The sequence below is a fragment of the Gobio gobio genome (genome assembly GCF_949357685.1).
Source record: "Gobio gobio genome assembly, chromosome: 4".
In the NCBI taxonomy this organism is placed as follows: Eukaryota; Metazoa; Chordata; class Actinopteri; order Cypriniformes; family Gobionidae; genus Gobio; species Gobio gobio.
This window is the reverse complement of record NC_137100.1, coordinates 224077-251353: the sequence shown is the minus strand read 5'-3', so window position 1 is coordinate 251353 and position 27277 is coordinate 224077. Positions and strand designations below refer to the sequence as shown.

Below are 27277 nucleotides of genomic sequence, written 5' to 3'. Positions count from 1 at the left end.
ATAGCCTGTGTGTTTGAATGGAAGGAAAAGCATGCCACTCTCTCTCTCTCTCTCTCTCTCTCTCTCTCTCTCTCCATGAGGACACTCAGATGACAAACATCAGCGGTGAGTTACTCAATATTGTTTTGCCTTTTTAAAGCCACTGGTTTATGGTTTGTTTCCTTTGATAACCTGAAGCTGTCACTGAGGCTCATATTGTCTGACAGCTACACTGAGGATCACTTTTCTTTCCAGATATAAAACCTTCTGTTATTGTTACTGTTCTGTATTGAGAATTATTTTGTCAGATTACAGATTATTTTTGTCTCGTAAAGTATATATAATTTAACTGATATGATAAACTCTGGACTGCTCAGTTTAATAGTTGATGATATCTAGTCAGATTATAATCCGGGTGTGTGTTCAGGCTTAGCATTGGCTAGTGTGTTCATTCATGAGTTTAGATCGAGGGATGTGTGTTTGCTTTGAACACGTTTGTAATGTATTTCGTTGAAGTTTTGTAACTTAATCTAAAAACTTTAGAATACTTTGGAATACTAATAAGGCATGGGTCTGGGTTTTCCTCTGTATATTATTTTAAACATCATCAGTCTTACACAATATTTATTGAAGCAAAAAATGCAGACAATCTTAGAAAAAAAGATACAAATACTGACGTTCAAGAAGGAAACGCATTACGATCTGGGGGGTGTAAACTTTCTGAATGGGATTAATTTTGTTTTCTGGGAAACGTAGTTATTATTCTCTTCTGAAGGGCAGCACTAAATGAACAAATATGATCTTTAAACAACAGAAGAGAAATGTACACATCATCCTGTTCAAAAGTTTTCACCCCCTGCTCTTAATGCCTTGAGTTTCATGGAAACTAAACAAATAAAAACAAAACGTAATTCTGACTTTTTATCTCACAATTCTGACTTTTCCCCCCCTTCATAATTGTACTAGTTGATATCTCACAATTCTCAGAAAAGAAGTTGTGAAATAAAAAGTCGCAATGACCTAAACATGAATGATGAAAACAGACGTGGATCATCCGGGAACGACAGATTCAGATTCAGGGTTTGTGCATTTATGAATGTGGCGATTTGTATAAATTCAGTCATTCTGTCTTGTGGAGTATGCAAACATCTATTATGTGAAATAGCTTATTCAGGACATTACTAAATAAAAGTAACATGCAATTTTTATGATCTCAGATTAATAAAACATTTTTCAGTGATTCAGTGACTCACTCATAAAGAAAGTCAATTATTCTGTTCTTGAATGAATCAGTGTTTTTGAACGAATCTGTTGAATGAATGATTCAGTGATTCACTCATACTCGTTTGGTTCCTCATTGAATCAGTGTTTTTCGATTCAAATCACTTGAATTAATGATTCAGTGACTCACCCATAAAGAAAGTCACATGTTCTGTTCTTTAATGAATCAATGGTTTTGAACGAAGCTGTGTGAAGAATGAGTTAGCGATTCACTCATAAAAAAGTCACTTGTTCTTTTCTTTAATGAATTGATGTTTTTCAATTAATCTGTTGGAAGAATGATTCAGCGATTCACTCATTAAAAAAGTCACTTGTTCTGTTCTTTAATGAATTGATGTTTTTCAATTAATCTGTTGAATGAATGATTCAGCGATTCACTCATACTCGTTTGGTTCCTCATTGAATCAGCGTTTTTCGATTCGAATCGCTTGAATGAATGATTCAGTGACTCACTCATAAAGAAAGTTACTTGTTCTGTTCTTTAATGAATCAATGGTTTTGAAAAAAGCTGTTGGAAGAATGATTCAGCGATTAACTCGTAAAAAAAGTAATTTGTTCTGTTCTTTAATGAATTTATGTTTTTCAATTAATTTGTTGAATGAATGATTCAGCGATTCACTCATACTCGTTTGGTTCCCCATTGAATCAGTGTTTTTGAACGAATCTGTTGAATGAATGATTCAATCGCACTTATAATAGCCACTTGTCGCCACTACTGGTGTAACTCTGACTGACTTTGAGAGAGAGTCGCAGTTGAATCCCACACTGAAGCACACACTGTTGTAGAAAATAAACTTTTACTCAACACATCAGACTCGATGATGAACACACACTTCTCGTAGATCTGACCGTCTGTCGGCAGAGCCTGAACTGATTAAACATTTAAAGATTGTATAAAAGCGCCTGGAAACGCACTACTGTAAGTGTTTATCCAGAGCAATGGATCCAATGGTCTGATCTGTGATTGTTTTCTGCACAGTGACTCCGGTCAGAAGAATGTGCGGTCACAGTTAAACATTGACTAGCTAGAAACCCGACTGACTCATTCATAACAAAGATTAACAGACAAAGCCCCAAACCATCCCTCATGAAGCCAGCCTCTTCTCTTCTGTAAACACGCTGTCCTTCAGATCCCGAGCAGCGCTGCTGAGGGTCATAATGATCTGCTTCTGTCCCTCGTCTCTGAACTCTTCATCTGTCCGTGTCTCCGGGACATTTGTTTCTCCAGCGGTGGAACAGGCTGCTTTCAGGAGGGTTCTTTGTAAGAAGTGAGGATATCCCATCATTTCTTCTACTTTGAAATGTCCTCTTGGAAAACTGGCGCATGTTTTAACCCTTAAAATCCCCTTGGGCTCCAGCTGACCCACTGGACTTTTCCTCCATTTTTAAAAGTGTTCCTTCATCTCAGGGCCATGAGACTCTGGGACTTTTCCTAAATAATCTAAACATGCACAAACAATCTGGGCTTGATTTGGTTGTTCTAAAGGTGCGTAAAAAAAGAATTACCGTTTAAGTCCCTCGGGGTCAGATTGACCCCACATTGAAAATTAATGGGAAAGTGTAAAAAAAAAAAAAATTTCACTTTTTTTGTCAAAAAAAAATGAACTAAATCCAGTATAAATCTGAAAATTTCTACATTTATATCAAGGTCTGGTCCTAGAGCATAAACACAAAGTGGAACGAACTTTCTGTCTCATACACACACGCACACACACACACACACACACACACAAACACACACACACACACACACACACACACACACACACACACACACACACACACACACACACACACACACACACACACACACACACACACACACACACACACACACACACACACACACACACACACACACACACACGTGTGTGTGACTGCAACAGAGAGTATTTTTTATTGAAATTGGCAAATAAAATCAACAAAACTGGCATAAATCTGAAATATTTTCATATATAAATGAAGGACTAATACTAGAGCACAAATGCAAAATGGAACAAGCATGTTCACTCACACACACACACACACACACACACAAAAACAGGTGTCTGGAGCATTTTTTTTTTATTTTGGCAATGAATGGGAAAATGTAAAAAAATGCACTTTGTTTGTAAAAAAAAAAATTAAATAAACTAAATCCAGTATAAATCTGAAAATTTCTACATTTATATCAATATCTGGTCCTAGAGCATAAACACAAAGTGGAACGAACTTTCTGTCTCATACGCACACACACACACACACATGTGTGTGACTGCAACAGAGAGCATTTTTATAGAAACTGGCAAATAAAATCAACAAAACTGGCATAAATCTGAAAAAAATCCATACATAAATGAAGGCCTAATACTAGAGCACAAATGCAACATGGAACAATCATGAGAAAGAGAGGGAAAAGGGCAAATAAAAGAAAGTTGAAAGGCAGCTTAACTTCTGCATAACTTCCCCCTGGACCTCTAGTGGATAATGTGGTCATTGCACTCTCTCTCTCTCTCTCTCTCTCTCTCTCTCTCTCTCTCTCTCTCTCTCTCTCTCTCTCTCTCTTTAACTATAATTCCTAAAGTTTTTCCACAAACCTACAGATGGCGGTATTCTATCCCTAACACACAGAGCAATGTCCAAAAACTATTTATATTTATTTAAGATCATCATTTAAGTGATTTTTTCATAAAAAAATATTTTTTAATGAGCCAATTTATGACATAGTTAAGTATTTGTGCAGTAAATAGTTAAAAAACTACCAAATACCCACAAAAACTGCATAAATGTATAGTTGAGAAGTAAATAAAAAAAAATGATATATAGTTTTCCATGTAAAAAATGTATATTTCCTTATGCAATCGCTCTGTAAAAGTTTGGGGTCTATCTGAGCACAAGGGACTCAAAAGTAAACCCTGAGGGACGATTAAGGGTTAATCTTGTGAAGGATTGAGTCTTAATGATGAACTGGCTGGAGTTGTGAAACTGCAGTGTGTTTGGGGTTACGGCTAGGCTCGAAATTGTTCATATTCTCCCGAAATTGAATCTGTGTGACCTCAAAATGTATTTGGGAGCATTTGTTTTGAGTAATAACCAATCAAACTTCATCTTTACGCGCTTCACTTTAAAGCTGGAGGTTGGGTAATATGAGCCTCTCTTTCACTGCGCTCTGTTGTCACGTGACTGCGAGCTAACTTGCGCGCTGAAGACCGAAAACAACGATTGAAGATGTGACATTGATTTCATATAAGCCACTTACACTTTAGATGCAATATTGACTGTGTTTCTTCTGTTTCAGAAGTGTAAATAGTTCCAAACATCACTCGGCCGTGTTTCACTTCTGAACGAATCCGCTGTTTGAACGAATCGTTTGAGTCAAAGATTCAATGACTCACTCATTAAGACGGTCACCTTTAGTTTCATGTTTAAAAGTATGGTTCTTTCCAACGTTTATTATTTGTATATTCAAAATATATTTCAAACGATCTCATATTTAAGTGTAATTTTTCAGTGTAAAATATTTACTTTGATTGGTAACAGCCTATGTCTTATTATAAGGGGCCAGGCAACAAAGGTGTGAAGCAATTTCAGTGTGAAATTTGGCTCACTGACAGAGGACAGTCTGAACTGTCACCATAGCAAATATGGAGTCTCTATCTCAATCCCTCTAGCGCCACCACCTGTTCAAAGTTTCACTCACGTTTGTGTTAATAACTTTTGAACCGTAAGGGATAGAGACACAATCATTCTTTCTTCTGATTCCTCCAATTGCACCCTATCATGTCATTTTAATTTTCATGAAAATGTTCCCGCCATTTTGAATTTTTCGAATTCCTCCTAGACCGTTTAAATATGTCAAAGCTGATAGAACACTGGTGAAAATATTGCTTCAGAATAAATGTAAGTTAAACACAAAAATCAACTTTTTTTCTAGACAAGCAACTTTTTTTGCTGGTGCTCCTAACTCCAACCAAGTAAAAAAGTTAATGTCGAGCCGTGAGCTTTAATTTGATGTCAAAGCAACATGACCTTTGGTGTATTTGAGATGTCTCAAACCCTTTGATGACGTCCGGATGTATGGTTTGGTTTGGGTTGATTGGAAGTTTTACAGATTGTGTTGACCGGAGAGTCTTCAGAAAGATGTTGTTACGCAGATATTGGCCTTGAGCAAAGCAGATGCAGCAGATTCACTGATGCATGATTTATGTCTGCAGGACTAGTCGATAGTTTGGACGTACTTTCACCCGTGTTTTAGAATGATGTCGTGATCAAATCATGAGACGTGAAAACGGTTCCTCTTTGTCAGATTCTCACACTATTGAGGGAGGAACACCTCCACTTTGTTTAATCACATTTGTCTACAAAATGAAGCCTTTAGATCGAAGAGTTCCCCAAGAAACGTAATTCAGTCAAGTGTGTCCAAACGTTTGACTGACCGTGTGTGTTTGTTAGTCTAAACAGACTAGTAGTAACTAGTAGTAACAGTACTAGAAGTAATGTAATAGAAATGTATAATCTACCAAAGAGTTACAAATATAACAAAATGATGTCTTATTTCTGCATTTCCGGCAAAATCCAGCAAAACACTCCACTCATGAACCGCTCGCGGGTAAAACGACATTTGCTCAAAGCCCACTCCGACATGACATTTCTCTGTACTGTAGGCTACTATAATTGTTGTAGCCATTAAGAAAAAGTGTTTAGTTTTATATTTATGTTTACATATTATAATGTTATTTTGTATGTATATGTTGTCAATCTGTCAATCTATGTTGATTATGAAAAGTGAACAGCATGAGTTAGAAAGGACACATCATAAGATGCGCAATGCCAGGAGACACGGAGTGGGTCAGACATGATTATGACCACTTCAATAAGTTTTGTTTGAATAAATTGTATCTTAATTTTAATCAATGTTTCATCAGTCAATTGGGGCATTCTGGGTTGAGCGAGCAGAGCTTAAAGGGTTAGTTCACCCAAAAATGTAAATTGTGTCATTAATGACTGAGCCTCATGTGGTTTACACTACAACTTTACACTCTCAAGACCCTTAAAAGACACTAAAGACTAAAGTTACAAAGTCCATCTCACTACAGCGGCTCTACAATAACTTTATGAAGACAAGAATAGTTTCTGTGCGCAAAAAAAACCTAAATAACGACTTATATAGTGATGACGATTTCAAAACACGGCCTCATGAAGCTTCGAAGCACTATGAATCAGTGAGTCGAATCATGATTCGGATCGCGTGTCAAACCGCCAAACTGCTGAAATTTGGCGATCCAAACTGCTGATTCGACTCACTGATTCATAACGCTCTGAACCGCTGAATCGACTCACTGATTCATAACGCTCTGAACCACTGAATCGACTCACTGATTCATAACGCTCTGAACCGCTGAATCGACTCACTGATTCATAACGCTCTGAACCACTGAATCGACTCACTGATTCATAACGCTCTGAACCGCTGAATCGACTCACTGATTCATAACGCTCTGAACCACTGAATCGACTCACTGATTCATAACGCTCTGAACCGCTGAATCGACTCACTGATTCATAACACTCTGAACCGCTGAATCGACTCACTGATTCATAACACTCTGAACCGCTGATTCGACTCACTGATTCATAACGCTCTGAACCGCTGAATCGACTCACTGATTCATAACACTCTGAACTGCTGAATCGACTCACTGATTCATGACACTATGAACCGCTGATTCGACTCACTGATTCATAACACTCTGAACCGCTGAATCGACTCACTGATTCATAACGCTCTGAACCGCTGAATCGACTCATTGATTCATAACGCTCTGAACCGCTGAATCGACTCACTGATTCATAACGCTCTGAACCGCTGAATCGACTCACTGATTCATAACGCTCTGAACCGCTGAATCGACTCACTGATTCATAACGCTCTGAACCGCTGAATCGACTCACTGATTCATAACGCTCCGAAACTTCATGATGCCGTGTTTTGAAATCGTCATCTCTATATAAGTCGTTATTTAGGGTTTTTTTGCGCACAGAAACTATTCTCGTCTTCATAAAGTTATTGTAGAGCCGCTGTAGTACGATGGACTTTGTAACTTTAGTCTTTAGTGTCTTTTAAGGGTCTTGAGAGTGTAAAGTTGAGCCAATGGAGGCCTTTCAGAGCATCAGATTTACACTAAAATATCTTCATTTGTGTCTGAAGATGAACGGAGGTCTGACGGGTGTCCAACCACATGAGGCTCAGTCATTAATGACACAATTTACATTTTTGGGTGAACTAACCCTTTAAATGGTCAGTATTATTAAATTGCAGACAAAATTTTTGGCTAGGGGGCCCAACTTCATATTCTTTCATAGGACCCAAAATTGCTAGCGGCGCCCCTGATTGTTTCTCATCTGAGGCTCGTTTGTTTTTCAGGAGAGCATGTGATAACGCAGAGGAGCCAGACTTCATCCTGCTCTCCTAGACTTCATCATGTCCATCGCTCTCAAACAGGTGTTCAACAAAGACAAGACGTTCCGGCCCAAGCGGCGTTTCGAGCCGGGCACGCAGCGCTTCGAGCTGCACAAACGTGCTCAGGCCTCGCTGGACTCGGGTGTGGACCTGAAGGCGGCGGTCCATCTGCCGCCCGGCGAGCATCTGAGCGACTGGGTGGCCGTGCACGTGGTGGACTTCTTCAACCGGATCAACCTCATCTACGGGACGGTGTGTGAGTTCTGCACGGAGAAGAGCTGTCCCGTGATGTCCGGCGGCCCGCGGTTCGAGTACCGGTGGCAGGACGAGCACAAGTATAAGAAGCCCACGCCGCTGCCCGCGCCGCAGTACATGGACCTGCTGATGGACTGGATAGAGGTCCAGATCAACAACCAGGACGTTTTCCCCACCAGCATCGGTCAGTGTTTCCATGTGCCGGTCAAAAATTATGGATTTTTTTCAAGTGGATGTTTTTGAAATGTCTCTTCTGCTCACCAAAGCATATTTACTTGATGAAAAATACAGTACAAACTGTAGGATCAAGTGACACTGGAGTAATGGTGCTGGAAATTCAGCATAATAAATTATATCCAACAGTTATTTTAATTGTGATAACTGTGCAACTGTTTTTCCTGTATTTGTGATCAAATAAATGCAGGTGAGCAGAAGAGACTTCGGACCCACTTTATATTAGATGGCCTTAACTACTATGTACTAACATTTTAATTAATAATTTGATACAATGCACTTATTGTGTACATACATGTTTTTACATTGTACTTACATTTAAAAAAATACCTGCATGTAATTACATCTGTAATTAATTTCTGTAGTTACATTTGTAATTACACAGTTGACACTTCCCTTACACCTAACCCTACCCTTAAACTAACCCACACCACCACACCTGACCATAACTCTACCCTTAAACTTACCCACACCACCACACCTGTCCCTAACTCTACCCTTAAACTAACCCACACCACCACACCTGACCATAACTCTACCCTTAAACTAACCCACACCACCACACCTGTCCCTAACTCTACCCTTAAACTAACCCACACCACCACATCTGTCCCTAACTCTACCCTTAAACTAACCCACACCACCACACCTGCCCCTAACCCTACCCTTAAACTAACCCACACCACCACACCTGTCCCTAACCCTACCCTTAAACTTACCCACACCACCACACCTGTCCATAACCCTACCCTTAAACTAACCCACACCACCACACCTGTCCCTAACTCTACCCTTAAACTAACCCACACCACCACACCTGCCCCTAACCCTACCCTTAAACTAACCCACACCACCACACCTGTCCCTAACCCTACCCTTAAACTAACCCACACCACCACACCTGTCCATAACCCTACCCTTAAACTAACCCACACCACCACACCTGTCCCTAACTCTACCCTTAAACTTACCCACACCACCACACCTGTCCATAACCCTACCCTTAAACTAACCCACACCACCACACCTGTCCCTAACCCTACCCTTAAACTAACCCACACCACCACACCTGTCCATAACCCTACCCTTAAACTAACCCACACCACCACACCTGTCCCTAACCCTACCCTTAAACTAACCCACACCACCACGCCGGTCCCTAACCCTACCCTTAAACTTACCCACACCACCACACCTGTCCCTAACCCTACCCTTAAACTCACCCACACCTCCACACCTGTCCCTAACCCTGCCCTTAAACTAACCCACACCACCACGCCGGTCCCTAACCCTACCCTTAAACTCACCCACACCACCACACCTGTCCCTAACTCTACCCTTAAACTCACCCACACCACCACACCTGTCCCTAACCCTACCCTTAAACTCACCCACACCTCCACACCTGTCCCTAACCCTGCCCTTAAACTCACCCACACCACCACACCTGTCCATAACCCTACCCTTAAACTTACCCACACCACCACACCTGTCCCTAACTCTACCCTTAAACTGACCCACACCACCACACCTGTCCCTAACTCTACCCTTAAACTGACCCACACCACCACACCTGTCCATAACCCTACCCTTAAACTTACCCACACCACCACACCTGTCCATAACCCTACCCTTAAACTCACCCACACCACCACACCTGTCCATAACCCTACCCTTAAACTTACCCACACCACCACACCTGTCCATAACCCTACCCTTAAACTTACCCACACCTCCACACCTGTCCCTAACTCTACCCTTAAACTGACCCACACCACCACACCTGTCCCTAACCCTGCCCTTAAACTTACCCACACCACCACACCTGTCCCTAACCCTACCCTTAAACTTACCCACACCACCACACCTGTCCCTAACTCTACCCTTAAACTTACCCACACCACCACACCTGTCCCTAACTCTACCCTTAAACTTACCCACACCACCACACCTGTCCCTAACTCTACACTTAAACTAACCCACACCACCACACCTGCCCCTAACCCTACCCTTAAACTAACCCACACCACCACGCCGGTCCCTAACCCTACCCTTAAACTTACCCACACCACCACACCTGTCCCTAACCCTACCCTTAAACTAACCCACACCACCACGCCGGTCCCTAACCCTACCCTTAAACTAACCCACACCACCACACCTGTCCCTAACCCTACCCTTAAACTAACCCACACCACCACGCCGGTCCCTAACCCTACCCTTAAACTCACCCACACAACCACACCTGTCCCTAACTCTACCCTTAAACTCACCCACACCACCACACCTGTCCCTAACCCTACCCTTAAACTAACCCACACCACCACACCTGTCCCTAACCCTGCCCTTAAACTAACCCACACCACCACGCCGGTCCCTAACCCTACCCTTAAACTAACCCACACCACCACACCTGTCCCTAACCCTGCCCTTAAACTAACCCACACCACCACGCCGGTCCCTAACCCTACCCTTAAACTCACCCACACAACCACACCTGTCCCTAACTCTACCCTTAAACTCACCCACACCACCACACCTGTCCCTAACCCTACCCTTAAACTCACCCACACCTCCACACCTGTCCCTAACCCTGCCCTTAAACTCACCCACACCACCACACCTGTCCATAACCCTACCCTTAAACTTACCCACACCACCACACCTGTCCCTAACTCTACCCTTAAACTGACCCACACCACCACACCTGTCCCTAACTCTACCCTTAAACTGACCCACACCACCACACCTGTCCATAACCCTACCCTTAAACTTACCCACACCACCACACCTGTCCATAACCCTACCCTTAAACTCACCCACACCACCACACCTGTCCATAACCCTACCCTTAAACTTACCCACACCACCACACCTGTCCATAACCCTACCCTTAAACTTACCCACACCTCCACACCTGTCCCTAACTCTACCCTTAAACTGACCCACACCACCACACCTGTCCCTAACCCTGCCCTTAAACTTACCCACACCACCACACCTGTCCCTAACCCTACCCTTAAACTTACCCACACCACCACACCTGTCCCTAACTCTACCCTTAAACTTACCCACACCACCACACCTGTCCCTAACTCTACCCTTAAACTTACCCACACCACCACACCTGTCCCTAACTCTACCCTTAAACTTACCCACACCACCACACCTGTCCCTAACTCTACCCTTAAACTTACCCACACCACCACACCTGTCCCTAACTCTACCCTTAAACTAACCCACACCACCACACCTGTCCCTAACCCTACCCTTAAACTAACCCACACCACCACACCTGTCCCTAACCCTACCCTTAAACTGACCCACACCACCACACCTGTCCCTAACCCTACCCTTAAACTCACCCACACCACCACACCTGTCCCTAACCCTACCCTTAAACTCACCCACACCACCACACCTGTCCCTAACCCTACCCTTAAACTCACCCACACCACCACACCTGTCCCTAACTCTACCCTTAAACTTACCCACACCACCACACCTGTCCCTAACTCTACCCTTAAACTTACCCACACCACCACACCTGTCCCTAACTCTACCCTTAAACTTACCCACACCACCACACCTGTCCCTAACCCTACCCTTAAACTTACCCACACCACCACACCTGTCCCTAACTCTACCCTTAAACTTACCCACACCACCACACCTGTCCCTAACCCTACCCTTAAACTTACCCACACCACCACACCTGTCCCTAACCCTACCCTTAAACTTACCCACACCACCACACCTGTCCCTAACCCTACCCTTAAACTTACCCACACCTGTCCCTAACTCTACCCTTAAACTTACCCACACCACCACACCTGTCCCTAACTCTACCCTTAAACTTACCCACACCACCACACCTGTCCCTAACCCTACCCTTAAACTTACCCACACCTGTCCCTAACTCTACCCTTAAACTTACCCACACCACCACACCTGTCCCTAACTCTACCCTTAAACTTACCCACACCACCACACCTGTCCCTAACCCTACCCTTAAACTTACCCACACCACCACACCTGTCCCTAACTCTACCCTTAAACTAACCCACACCACCACACCTGTCCCTAACCCTACCCTTAAACTTACCCACACCACCACACCTGTCCCTAACTCTACCCTTAAACTAACCCACACCACCACACCTGTCCCTAACTCTACCCTTAAACTAACCCACACCACCACACCTGTCCCTAACCCTACCCTTAAACTTACCCACACCACCACACCTGTCCCTAACCCTACCCTTAAACTTACCCACACCACCACACCTGTCCCTAACCCTATCCTTAAACTTACCCACAACACCACACCTGTCCCTAACTCTACCCTTAAACTTACCCACACCACCACACCTGTCCCTAACTCTACCCTTAAACTTACCCACACCACCACACCTGTCCCTAACCCTACCCTTAAACTTACCCACACCACCACACCTGTCCCTAACCCTACCCGTATCCCACCTCAATATCAGTAAAGGTGTTTTGCAATACAATTTGAACACAGTAAGTACATTGTAGTTAAGGCCACCTAATATAAAGTGGGGCCAAGACTTCCTTCAAAAACATTACAAAAATCTTAAAATTCCAAACTTTTTACCGCCAGTGTATATACAGTATGTTTAATATCACTAATAATAATGGTTAATAAATAAAGATGCAAGCAGCATCGGGGACAAGCACAACAGAAGCAAAAATGGAAGCAGCAGCAGACAACTGCAAAAATGAGGAAAGACATTTGTAAGCAAAAAGGTTGAAAACCCATAAATACATTGAGTTGTATAGAACCAGCTTCATGTTCTGATTAATCTAACTCCACCAAGTGGGATTCAACTTGAATACCAACTTTTTGTCTGCCTTTTCATTGTCTGTTGTGCGTGACCAGATTTGTCTGTGTGTGTGTGTGTGTGTGTGTGTGTGTGTGTGTGTGTGTGTGTGTGTGTGTGTGTGTGTGTGTGTGTCTGTATGATTAGTCCATTTTAAGGGTTTCCACTCTTTGCTGCATGCGATCATCTTTACACGTAATAACCACGGCTTTATGGTCCCCCATCCCAGAGAGAGGGCGGACGGTCTCCTTCACAGGAAACACAATCCCCCACATACGGTCAATAATTCAAGGTGAAGCGCGATCCTCCTGAAACCGAACCCGCTGAGCTCCAGCAAACACAGAAACACAGAAACACAGAAACACAGAAACACAGCTCTGCCAGATCCTCTAGCGCATGATGCAGATCAATGATGGTCAATAATGAAGATAAAGAAGGAAACACTCCTCATGAAGGAAAGAGTGTCACTAAAACCCTCTCTGGAGCAGCGTCACACAAGTTTAACACAGGTTTACAATAGTAAGTGTTCCATTGATCATAATGAACGAATCTGTCGAGATTACACTTTAGCCACACAGCAGTAAAGTGGTATTTACCGCTATTTCACTAAAGATAGTGGACACACGTTCTTATTCCGTCGTGTCTGTTTCTTTTTATTTGCAGACTGTAGTCACAGGACGGTTTGTTTACATCACATTTAGAACGAATGATCATTTCTACAAATTGTCTAGTAAAATATGACCTGAGGAGCTTTATCACTCTCTCCAGAGACAGTCTCAATACTTTCAGTCAGAGAAACAGAAGAAGCTCCCGAAAAACTCTTCATTTCATGACATGCGGAGCTAAATATGGATATCATACAGCCGGTATAAAGAGACGAGACGTACTGACAGATGAAGTAAATACAGGATTGTGATTGGTCAGATTTTTTCAAGCGGTCATATTTACCATGTTTACTATGGTGATGGTTAGCACGCATAGTCTTTTGCATCACTATTTCTGCCTTATAGGGATCAGAATCCACATCGGCTCACCCCCGAGCTTTGGACCCCGGTATTCGGATGGCCAATAAAGCCTGGCCATAGACCCCAGTCTAATATAGTCATCGCTCTCTGTGGGACTGGGGCTTCAGCTTCATCTCTCACTTCAGCGTTTAGGTGGATGTGATGCTTAGACCAACAGAGAGAGAGTTATCTGGCTGGTGTTCCTGGAGCTCGTGATGGTACAACCCCAAATCAGAAAAAGTTGGGACAGTATGGAAAACGCAAAAAAAAAAAAAGAAGTGATTTCTACATTTACTTTGACAATTTCATTGCAGACAATATGAACACAAAATATTTCATGTTTTGTCTGGTCAACTTCATGTCATTTGTCATTTGTCTCCTGTCATTCAGACCTGCAACACATTTCAAAAAAAGTTGGGAAAGTAAAGAATTTACCACTTTGTAATTTTGCCATTCCTTTTCACAACACTTAAAAGACGTTTAGGGACTGAAGACACCAAGTGATGAAGTGTTTCAGGTGTAATTTTGTCCCATTCTTCCTGCAAACAAGTCTTAAGGTGGGCAACAGTTCGGGGTCTTCGTTGTCCACATTCTCTATTGGAGACAGGTCGGGACTGAGGCAGGCCAGTCAAGTACCCGAACCCTCTTCCTCCGCAGCCAGGACTGCAGAATGTGTGCAGAATGTGGTTTTGCATTGTCTTGTTGAAATATGCATGGACGTCCCTGGAAAAGATGTCTTCTTGAAGGCAGCATATTATGCTCCAAAATCTCGATGTACTTTTCAGCATTAATGGCGCCTTCACAGAAGTGCAAGTTACCTTTGCCAAGGGCACTGACACAACCCCATACCATGACAGAGCCTGGCTTCTGGACTTGTTGCTGGTAACAGTCTGGATGATCCTTTTCTTCTTTGGTCCAGAGCACACGGCGTCCATTCCTCCCCAAAAATACCTGAAATACTGCTTCATCTGAGCACAGTACACGTTTCCACTGTGTGATGGTCCATCCCAGATGCCTCCGAGCCCAGAGAAGTCGACGGCGCTTCTGGACACTGTTAACATAGGGCTTCCTTTTGGCACAGTACAGTTTTAACTGGCATTTGTGGATGTAACTACGTATTGTGGTACTTGACAAAGGTTTGCCAAAGTAGTCCTAAGCCCATGTGGTGATATGGCTTCTAGATGATGACGATTCTTGATGCAGTGCCGCCTGAGGGATCGGAGATCACGGTTGTTCAGCTTAGGCTTGCGCCCTTGTCCTTTACGCACTGAAATTCCTCCAGATTCCTTGAATCTTTTAATTATGTTATGCACTGTTGAATGTGAAATATCCAAATCTCTTCCTATCTTTCTTTGAGGAACATTGTTTTTAAACATTTCAATAATTTTCTCACGTATTTGTTGGCAAACTGGCGATCCTCGGCCCATCTTTGCTCCTAAAGGATTAGACCTTTCTTGGATGCTGCTTTTTTACCAAATCATAATTACAATCATCTGTTGACATCACCTGTTTCAAATCCCATCATTATTTAACCATTTTACCTCATTACTAGCCCTAAATTGCTCCTGTCCCAACTTTTTTTGAAATGTGTTGCAGGTCTGAATGACAGGAAAGGATGCATATTTACAAATGACATGAAGTTGACCAGACAAAACATGAAATATTTTGTGTTCATATTGTCTGCAATGAAATACAAGTCAAAGGAAATTTAGAAATCACTTCTTTTTTTATTTATTTGCGTTTTCCATACTGTCCCAACTTTTTCTGATTTGGGGTTGTAGTTTTCTTCAGGTTAGGGTTAGGCTCCGACAACAGCTCCAGTTCCACTTCCTCCAGATGTTTTTGCTTCCAATCTGTGCCAGTTCCTACTTCATCAAATAGTGTTTGGAAATCTCTTTCAATTCAGTTTCTTCCAATTCTCCCAACATTGGTTTTAGTGACTGATTCCTCTATTTTTGCCATTTGACTTTGGGTTTACTGTGGTTTACTGTGGTTTGTTGTGGTTTACTGTGGTTTACTGTGGTTTGTTGTGGTTTACTGTGGTTTACTGTGGTTTACTGTGGTTTGTTGTGGTTTACTGTGGTTGGTTGTGGTTTACTGTGGTTTACTGTGGTTTGTTGTGGTTTACTGTGGTTGGTTGTGGTTTACTGTGGTTTACTGTGGTTTGTTGTGGTTTACTGTGGTTGGTTGTGGTTTACTGTGGTTGGTTGTGGTTTACTGTGGTTTACTGTGGTTTGTTGTGGTTTACTGTGGTTGGTTGTGGTTTACTGTGGTTTACTGTGGTTTGTTGTGGTTTACTGTGGTTGGTTGTGGTTTACTGTGGTTGGTTGTGGTTTACTGTGGTTTACTGTGGTTTGTTGTGGTTTACTGTGGTTGGTTGTGGTTTACTGTGGTTGGTTGTGGTTTACTGTGGTTTACTGTGGTTTACTGTGGTTTACTGTGGTTTGTTGTGGTTTGTTGTGGTTTGTTGTGGTTTACTGTGGTTTGTTGTGGTTTACTGTGGTTTGTTGTGGTTTACTGTGGTTTACTGTGGTTTACTGTGGTGTGTTGTGGTTTACTGTGGTTTGTTGTGGTTTCCTGTGGTTTCCTGTGGTTTGTTGTGGTTTGTTGTGGTTTCCTGTGGTTTGTTGTGGTTTACTGTGGTTTGTTGTGGTTTACTGTGGTTTACTGTGGTTTACTGTGGTGTGTTGTGGTTTACTGTGGTTTGTTGTGGTTTGTTGTGGTTTCCTGTGGTTTGTTGTGGTTTGTTGTGGTTTGTTGTGGTTTCCTGTGGTTTGTTGTGGTTTACTGTGGTTTGTTGTGGTTTACTGTGGTTTACTGTGGTTTGTTGTGGTTTACTGTGGTTTGTTGTGGTTTACGGTGGTGTGGTTTACTGTGGTTTGTTGTGGTTTACTGTGGTTTGTTGTGGTTTACTGTGGTTTGTTGTGGTTTACTGTGGTTTACTGTGGTTTGTTGTGGTTTACTGTGGTTTGTTGTGGTTTACGGTGGTTTACTGTGGTTTGTTGTGGTTTACTGTGGTTTGTTGTGGTTTACTGTGGTTTGTTGTGGTTTACTGTGGTTTGTTGTGGTTTACTGTGGTTTACTGTGGTTTGTTGTGGTTTACTGTGGTTTACTGTGGTTTGTTGTGGTTTACTGTGGTTTACTGTGGTTTGTTGTGGTTTACTGTGGTTAACTGTGGTTTGTTGTGGTTTACTGTGGTTAACTGTGGTTTGTTGTGGTTTACTGTGGTTTACTGTGGTTTACTGTGGTTTGTTGTGGTTTACTGTGGTTAACTGTGGTTTACTGTGGTTAACTGTGGTTTACTGTGGTTTGTTGTGGTTTACTGTGGTTTACTGTGGTTTACTGTGGTTAACTGTGGTTAACTGTGGTTTGTTGTGGTTTACTGTGGTTTACTGTGGTTTACTGTGGTTTGTTGTGGTTTACTGTGGTTAACTGTGGTTTACTGTGGTTAACTGTGGTTTACTGTGGTTTGTTGTGGTTTACTGTGGTTTACTGTGGTTTACTGTGGTTTACTGTGGTTTACTGTGGTTTGTTGTGGTTTACTGTGGTTAACTGTGGTTTACTGTGGTTAACTGTGGTTAACTGTGGTTTGTTGTGGTTTACTGTGGTTAACTGTGGTTTGTTGTGGTTTACTGTGGTTAACTGTGGTTTACTGTGGTTTGTTGTGGTTTACTGTGGTTAACTGTGGTTTACTGTGGTTAACTGTGGTTTACTGTGGTTTGTTGTGGTTTACTGTGGTTAACTGTGGTTTACTGTGGTTTGTTGTGGTTTACTGTGGTTAACTGTGGTTTACTGTGGTTTACTGTGGTTTACTGTGGTTAACTGTGGTTTACTGTGGTTAACTGTGGTTTACTGTGGTTTGTTGTGGTTTACTGTGGTTAACTGTGGTTTACTGTGGTTTGTTGTGGTTTACTGTGGTTAACTGTGGTTTACTGTGGTTAACTGTGGTTTACTGTGGTTTGTTGTGGTTTACTGTGGTTAACTGTGGTTTACTGTGGTTTGTTGTGGTTTACTGTGGTTAACTGTGGTTTACTGTGGTTTACTGTGGTTAACTGTGGTTTGTTGTGGTTTACTGTGGTTTACTGTGGTTTGTTGTGGTTTACTGTGGTTTGTTGTGGTTTACTGTGGTTAACTGTGGTTTGTTGTGTTGTCTCAGTGTTTCACAGTAAAGGAGGCGGATCTGTTTGCCCTCATATCCCACCTGTGCCCGTCAGAGTCAAATTGCCCAATCTTTACTGTTCACAGAAGCCAAACATCATGCTTTAGAAAGTGACAGATATGGGAATATCTCTGCTTTGGGGATCATATTCTCTGTATTTGTAGGGATTGGGAACGTCTGTCCACAAGGGTGATTCTAGGATTTTCATTGTAGTGGGGTATGAAACAAAAATGGCAACACTTTTTAGTTCAGGGTCCAGTTCTCACTAATAACTAGTAGCTTATTAGTATGCATATTAGGATATTGGCTGTTTATTATTACTAATAAAGCAAATATTAATGCCTTATTCTGCATGACCGTATTGAACATCCCTTAATCATAGAATGTAAGCAGGTTTATAATCACTGAGATCCCACATGTGATGTAGTTAGAGGACATGCTCCCCGAGAACATCATGATTTCCATGATCATGTGCATTTAAACATATTCTGAACACCAAAAAATTAGACAACGATAGCTTGAAAAACCATATCAGTGGCAGATATGACTGATGAAGTTTTTCCATTTTCATCAGTGAAGACAGAAAACACATGTTTAACTGATATATGTTTTATGAATGATTTTTGTAGACGAGTTCATTTACTGAAGGCCAACAGGAAAGCTGAGTAAATAAATTAATTCACAATATGCACACATTCATTATTAATCTTATGCCCAATACAGGCTGAAAAAAGCTGAGCTTTTTTATTTACTAAATGCTACAAATGGAATTACATAAATTTACAATATACACACATTCATTACTATTAATCTTATGCCTAATCTGAAGAAAATGGCTTTGTTAATATTTCTTGTTTGTTAATTGTATTATAAATAGCATTACATAGGCTTATTTCAATTCAAAATGGCAAAATTAGACAAAAGTTTATTAATTTTCGTGAATATTTTTGTCATTTGTTTAACATTTCTGACGTACAGAAGCAGCTCAAATATGAAATGTTTAGTTTAGCTTCATATCTCTCATATCTCTCGCTGCTCAGATTCGCTCAGCCTCAGCAGCTTCTGTGAACATAAAGCCCGCCTACTCTGATCTGATTGGTTTTCTCAAATATGTTGACATTGACAAGCGATGACAGACCAATGAGAGCTCAGATCAAGATCAGATTTTTTAGGGGGGCTGGGCAGAAGTTTAGGGGTTGAGGCTGAATTAAGCCCCCTAAAAAGGGCCCAGTGACGCCCATGTCTGTCCACATCCAGAGGAGACGTCTCTGAGTTAGAGGAAGAGGAAGATCATGTGACTTCCTGTTTCAGTTTTTATGGTCATTTGCTCTTTTATTATCTATTGGGTTGTAAATAAACATGTGTTCATGTGAAGGGAAACTAAACTCTGAAATAAAGTCCTGGTCTAATCATGTGTTTGGCGTTAAACCCAGATCACGCTCTTTCTTATGAGTACAGTGGAGCAGCTCAGGGATGAAGGTGAAAGGTCATGAAGGTTTTTTTATGAGCAGATTAAGATGGCGGTCTGATCACATGACTGAGAGCTCGGCTAATCCTGCGTTTGCTAGCTTATGCGGCTAGTCTTCTGGAGATTGGCACAGCTGTGCTACACACACCGGACAGCCTCATGTTCATCATTCCAGAGCGTTTCTAATCATTCATATGTGTCTTCTCATTCATTTATTATGAATAATTTTGCCGTTTGTTTTATCAAGTTACAAAAAAAACTCTCATTTATCATAAAATAGCATTAATGTAATATATAAAACTTTTTGGGTTGAATTTCCAGCAAAATGGCTATATTATGATCCAGTATATGATCATGTGTGATATATATACGAACACTGAATTTGTGATTGAGTGTTGTGAAGGGCGGATGGAGTGTGTGTGTGTGTGTGTGTGTGTGTGTGTGTGTGTGTGTGTGTGTGTGTGTGTGTGTGTGTGTGTGTGTGTGTGTGTGTGTGTGTGAGCGCGGTCAGCTCAGTGTGTGTGTGTGTGTGTGTGTGTGTGTGTGTGTGTGTGTGTGTGTGTGTGTGTGTGTGTGCTCCAGAGGCTTGTTGACGTGCGTTTCTCTGTCAGTGTGTGATGAGTAGGTTTAGGGGCAGGGGCAGTGTGTGTGTGTGTGTGTGTGTGTGTGTGTGTGTGTGTGTGTGTGTGATGGGTAGGTTTAGGGGCAGGGGCAGTGTGTGTGTGTGTAAGCGCGATCAGCTCAGTGTGTGTGTGTGTGTGTGTGTGTATGTGTGTGATGGGTAGGTTTAGGGGCAGGGGCAGTGTGTGTGTGTGTAAGCGCGGTCAGCTCAGTGTGTGTGTGTGTGTGTGTGTGTGTGTGTGTGTGTGTGTGTGTGTGTGTGTTCTTCAGTCTTCACACACTGCGATCTGAACACAAGCAGCGCTTCATTCCGACACAATGAGCTTCTGTCAGGAAACAAAGGCTCTACTTCAGTCTCTCACACCAAACTCATGTACGCTTACACAACTGCCACACACACACACACTTTACACACACACACACACACTTTACACACATACACATCTTTTGCAGAAGAGGAGCTGCCACAAACGCAGGATTAACTCCTGCATCCCCTGATCTCATTCAGACCCAGCGCGGTCAGCTCAGTGTGTGTGTGTGTGTGTGTGTGTGTGTGTGTGTGTGTGTGTGTGTATGTGTGCGTGCGTGCGTGCGTGCGTGCGTGCGTGCGTGTGTGTGAGTGCGTGCGTGCGTGCGTGCGTGTGTGTGTGTGTGTGTGTGAGTGTGTGTGTGAGTGTAAACGTCCTCTAGCTTCAGCTTTCCTCTCGTACTCGTGTGGTGTTGCTGACACTGGTTCATTCATTGAACATTGTATTTCTGAGACTGAGGTTATCAGAGCCGGTCCAGGGCAAGTGAGCACATCACTGATGCTATGAGGACATGAGGTTAAGAACGTCTCGGTTACGGATGTAACCCTCGTTCCCTGAGGAGGGAACGGAGACGTAACGTTAGTGACTAACGAATGGGGGTTTCGCTTAGAAGCCTATCAACTTCGAGTTTTGAGAAAACGCCCAATGGCGTGCCAATGCCATGGGGCATGCGGAATTTGCATACGTAGCTCCGCCTCACTGCGTGAGTATATAAGGAAGTACGAGGCAATATCGCATTATGTTACCTGCTTGAGGAGCCAAGACTGAACTCCTGCGTTCCAGGCAACACAGCTGATGTGGCAAGGGGACGTTACGTCTCCGTTCCCTCCTCAGGGAACGAGGGTTACATCCGTAACCGAGACGTTCCCTTTCGTTCAGTCACTACGACGTAACGTTAGTGACTAACGAATGGGGGTCCCAATATAATCCCGCCACTCAGCCGTCTTCCAGCGCCCTGCGTAAGTGTGAGTTCCCTGTCGTAAGACTAGTACGGACGAAGGACTCCCACTTAACACAGGATTACCAAGGTACACTGGGAAGCATATCCCAGTGAGGGAATGCCAAGATGCCTACCCGTGGGGAGGACTTAAGAGACACATATGACCCGGAGAGGGTTGCATATGGAAGATCTCTAGGGTACCAGCCGAAGGTGGATTTTTAACCCTAGGGGTGGCGGGGACACGCCAAGGGAAGAAACCCGCTCACTGCGGAGACTTACGGTGAAATACACATGTGGGGGTCGCCAGAGGGAACCATGCACATGGGGCACCTGGCCGGACATGAGGGTCTGGGCTCGAGAGGGCAGACTGAACTGATGTCGGCGTCGACAGTGCTGGAGGAGCTCAGGGCTCTCGGGGAGCTCACCTGAGGAAAAATATCGCACGTATCCAGTCCGTGGAGTGGAGTGGCGAGCAAGCGAAGACACCTGAGCCTGGCCCATCACCGGCCCCTCGGGGGGGCGAGTACATAGTCGGACACTGGCTCCACTCGGAGATTGTAGAATCTGGCGAATGTGTTGGGTGTCGCCCAGCCTGCAGCTCTGCAGATGTCTGCTAGCGAGGCGCCATGCGCTAGAGCCCAAGAGGAGGCCACACTCCGGGTGGAGTGTGCCCTCACACCAAGGGGACATGGCCGGCCTTGCTGCTGGTAAGCCAAAGCAATGGTGTCCACTATCCAGTGAGACAGCCTTTGCTTTGAGAGAGCACTTCCCTTCCGCTCTCCACCATAACAGACAAAGAGCTGGTCTGAGGTCCTGAAACACTGCGTCATGTCTACGTAGGCGCGGAGAGCGCGTACTGGACAGAGCAATGCCAAGGCTGGGTCTGCCTCCTCCAAAGGCAGCGCTTGCAGGTTCACCACCTGGTCCTTGAACGGAGTGGTGGGAACCTTGGGCACATATCCAGGCCGGGGTCTCAGGATCACGTGAGAGTTAGCCGGCCCGAACTCCAGGCACGCTTCGTCAACCGAAAATGCCTGCAGGTCCCCGACCCTCTTGACTGAGGCCAATGCGGTCAGCAGAGCCGTCTTCATAGACAGAAACTTAATATCGACCGACCGCAAAGGCTCAAAGGGAGGTCTCTGCAGAGCAGTTAGTACTACTGCGAGGTCCCAAGAGGGTACGAGAGGAGAGCGAGGAGGATTCAGTCTCCTAGCTCCCCTCAGGAACCTGATGACCAGGTCGTGCTGACTTACCTTTTTGTTCTCCAAGAGATCGTGGTGGGCAGATATTGCGGCCACTTATACCTTGAGGGTGGAGGGAGACAGCCTTCGCTCCAGCCCCTCTTGGAGAAACTCAAGCACGGACCCGATCGGACATTTCCAGGGGTCTTCTTGGCGGGAAGAGCACCAGGTGACGAAGAGGTTCCACTTCAACGCATAGGCATGCCGAGTGGACTCTGCCCTAGCGGAAGTGATGGTGGCGACCACCGTAGGTGGTAGGCCACTCAAACCTGCCGCGTCCCGTCTAGGAGCCACACGTGGAGGTTCCAAAGGTCGGGACGCGGGTGCCAATGGGTGCCCCGTCTCTGAGTGAGGAGGTCCGGTCTCAGAGGAATAGGCCAGGGAGGGGCTGTCGCAAGGAGAATGAGTTCGGGGAACCAGGTCCGGCCGTGCCAGTACGGGGCGACCAAAAGGACCTGCTCCTTGTCCTCCCTGATCTTGCACAGAAGCTGTGCGAGTAGGCTCACTGGGGGGAACGCATATTTGCGTAGGCCCCGCGGCCAGCTGTGCGCCAGTGCATCCGTGCCAAGCGTGCCCTCGGTCAGGGAATAATACAGGCTGCAGTGGGAAGAGTCGTGGGAGGCAAACAGGTCTACCTGTGCTTCGCCGAACTGTTCCCAAATCAGCTGAACCGTCCGGGGATGGAGTCTCCATTCTCCCGGGAGAGGCTGAAACCGCGAGAGCTCGTCGGCTGCGTGGTTCAGGACTCCCGGAATATGGACAGCACGAAGGGACCTCAGGCGCTTCTGACTCCATAAGACGAGATGGCGGGCGAGTTGAGACATGCGGCGGGAGCGTAGACCGCCCTGGTGGTTGATGTACGCTACTACGGCCGTGTTGTCTGTCCGGACAAGCACATGTTGACCCTTCAGCAACGCTCGGAAGCGGTGCAGGGCGAACCGTACTGCCAGCAACTCGAGGCAATTGACATGCAGGAGGCGCTGGGGTCCTGTCCAGGAGCCCGCGGCTGCTTGTCCATTGCACATGGCACCCCAGCCCGTGGCAGAGGCATCCGTCGATACGACAACATGCCTGGAAACTCGTTCTAAGGGCACACCGGCCCGTAGAAAGCTGAGGTTCGACCACGGGGTGAGTGTCTGTAAGCAGGCCCGAGTGACTTGGATCCGGAGCGTGCCAGACTGCCATGCCCATCTCGGGACTCGATCGCGAAGCCAGTGCTGAAGCGGTCTCATATGAAGCAATCCGAGCGGCGTTACCGCGGCTGCAGATGCCATATGCCCCAGGAGCCTCTGAAAAAGTTTCAGTGGAACCGCATTCTTGCTCTCGATTTGTCGGAGGCAAGTCAGCAGAGACTGCGCGCGCTCGCTCGAAAGCTGCGCGTACATGGCGACCGAGTCGATCTCCATACCGAGAAAAGAGATCCTCTGCACTGGGCAGAGTTTGCTCTTCTCCCAGTTGACCCGAAGGCCCAGACGGGTTAAGTGGTGGAGAACCAGATCTCTGTGTCCGCAAACCTGCTCTCGAGAGTGGCCTAGTATGAGCCAGTCGTCGAGGTAGTTCAGGATGCGGACCCCGTGCTGCCAAAGGGGCGCAAGGGCTGCCTCGGCGATCTTCGTGAAGACGCGAGGGGACAGAGATAACCCGAATGGGAGAACTGCGTACTGGTATGCCCGCCCCTCGAAAGCAAACCGTAGGAACGGTCTGTGTCGAGGAAGGATGGAGACATGGAAGTAGGCGTCCTTCAGGTCGATCGCTGCAAACCAATCGTCCGGACGAACGCATTCGAAAAGGCGTTTCGCAGTCAACATCTTGAACGGAAGCCGGTGAAGGGATCGGTTCAAGATGCGAAGGTCCAGGATTGGCCGTAACCCACCGGTTTTCTTGGGTACAATGAAGTAGGGGCTGTAGAACCCCGACCTCATTTCGGCTGGAGGGACAGGCTCGATCGCACCCTTCGCCAGTAGAGTGGCAATCTCCGCACGCATGACGGGGGCATGGGCCCCGGTCACGGTATAGCGGACTCCCCTGTAACGGGGAGGAGCCTGCGCGAACTGAATCGCGTAGCCGATCCTGACGGTCCGGGCAACCCAGCGGGACAGCCCCGGAAGCTGAAGCCAGGCTTCCAGAGACTGCACCAACGGGGTCATACGGACAGTAGGCGTACCCCGGGTGGGGCAGCGAGGCAGCGTTACCGGCGCGGACAGGGGAGGCTGTTGGGCGTCCCCGGGTCGGAGCACGGTTAACGGCTGCGCCCTGACAGAGGAGACCAGGGAAGGACTCGCGTTCCACGGGGGTCTGCTCTGCCAGGGGGCTGGCGACAGAGAGGGACGAGAGTGGCGTGACCCGAGGGTGGCGCGCACTGCCGTCACCGATCTCTGGGGGCTCAGGGATGGGTTTGTCAGTTCTTTCTTTAACCACATTAGGGTGCTGCTGACCCGGGGGCCAGCAGCTGAACAAAAGATTCTCCCCCGGCCCTCCACCGGGGGAAGGAGCGGCCCTGCCGCCGTCTCCTGGAAAGAACTGCCCATCCCTGAGCCGTCCGCATCAGGAGCGCCGCTTAGCCTGGCGTTTCTTCGCGGGCTGCGGGGCTGGAGCGGACTGGGACGCCTTCCTGCGGCTGCCTCTGCGCGGCCCGGGTGGAGGCTGCTGCTTGGGTGGCGCAGAGGCGGAGGAAGCCGCGGGAGGACGTCCTCGGCGGCGAGCAGGCTGAGGCACCTGCGCGGGCGGTGGGGTGGAGGCAGCAGCTGACCGCCGGGGCAGGATGTATTTTATTGCCTCAGTCTGCTTCTGAGCGGCCGAGAACTGTTGGGCGAAGCTCTCGACCGCTCCGCCGAATAGCCCATCCTGTGATATGGGGGCGTCGAGGAAACGTGTTCGCTCGGCGTCGCGCATATCAGACAGGGTGAGCCATAAGTGTCTCTCCTGGACCACATTTGTGGACATCACCTGACCCAGGGAGCGCGCGGTCACCTTCGTCGCCCGGAGAGCGAGGTCGGTGGCGGCACGCAACTCATTGCTGAGCCCTGGATCAGCCCCTCTCTCGTGCATATCGCACAGCAACTTGGCTTGGTAAGCCTGAAGAGTTGCCATGGTATGCAAAGAAGCGGCGGCCTGCCCCGCAGCTCTATAGGACCTCGCCACCAGAGATGACGAAAACCTACAGGCCTTGGAGGGGTGCTTTGGGTCACCACGCCAGGACGAAGCGCTCTGTGGACACAGTTGCATCGCAACAGAACGTTCGACTGGGGGGACCCCAGTGTACCCATGAGCCGCGGCTCCATCGAGAGAGGTGAAGGCGGAAGAGGCCGCCAAACGTTCACGGGAAGACAACGGGGCCTTCCAGGAACGCGCGACCTCTTCATGCACCTCGGGGAAGAAAGGTATTGGAGGAGCGGCCGGACGGGTGTCCGAACGCGCCGCCCCCAAAAACCAATCATCCAACCGCGAACGCTCGGGCTGAGGCGGAGGGTTCCACTCCAGTCCAAGCGCTGCGGCGGCCCGAGAGAGCATGGCTGTCAACTCTGGGTCCGACTCGGGCAATGCTGGGACACCCGAAGGTGGCAGCACAGCCGAATCCTCATCCTCAGATGACTCCAGCCCACCTTGTGATGCGGCGATAGACATCACCTCCTCCTCCGCCGCGCCAAACGCCACAGTCGGGACAGCAGGAGCCGGCCCCGATGTAGACGCCTGAGCGCGGGCCGGGTCAAGTGCCTGAGAGGGGGGTGTGGGCCGAGGAACTAGCGTCGGAGCTTTATTCCACACCGTCACCCTCAGATCACCCTGGTCACCAGCCAAAGTGCCGCCTCCAGAGGAGACCGCAGATTGGGGGGGGACGGAGGGGACTCTCGTTCCGGCATCAGCACGGAATTCACGGAGTCTCGATCGTAGCACTGAGATGGCCAGGTTCCCGCAGAGAGAACATGAGTCATCCACGAGCGCTGCCTGAGCGTGCTGAAAGCCCAAACACGTCACACAGCGCTCGTGCCCGTCGAAAGAGAAAAGCGATCTACCGCACCCAGAAGTGCACGGACGAAACATCCTGAAAAGGACGCGTCACGTGCAAGCTCTTTTGTGAGAGGAAACTTCACAGTCGATGCCGAAGCGCCCAGGGAAACACACACCAGCTGGATGCAGACCACTGCACAGATCAGCAGGCAGGAAGTATGCGATCACTGGAACGCGCCGTCACACCAACACCGACTGGAAAGCTGCTCGTCTCGAAGAAGCTGACAGAGTCTCAGAAGGCTGTAGGAGTGAAGAGGTAGGTACTCTTGGCTCCGAAAGCAGAAACATAATGCGATATTGCCTCGTACTTCCTTATATACTCACGCAGTGAGGCGGAGCTACGTATGCAAATTCCGCATGCCCCATGGCATTGGCACGCCATTGGGCGTTTTCTCAAAACTCGAAGTTGATAGGCTTCTAAGCGAAACCCCCATTCGTTAGTCACTAACGTTACGTCGTAGTGACTGAACGAAAGGGAACTCTATTACCCAGCATG

At 46.3% G+C, this 27277-nt stretch overlaps 1 protein-coding gene across 1 annotated transcript in view; it reads left to right on the top strand.

Annotated features, from left to right (window-relative positions):
• The window catches only part of LOC307124643 (MOB kinase activator 3B), a 30738-nt gene continuing 3461 nt past the window's right edge, over positions 1-27277 (top strand). Inside the window, exons 1-2 of the mRNA XM_079814003.1 lie at positions 1-105; positions 7664-8138. Coding sequence (XP_079670129.1) covers positions 7721-8138 — 418 coding nt within the window. The 5' untranslated portion in view covers positions 1-105; positions 7664-7720. The remainder of the gene's footprint in view (positions 106-7663; positions 8139-27277) is intronic.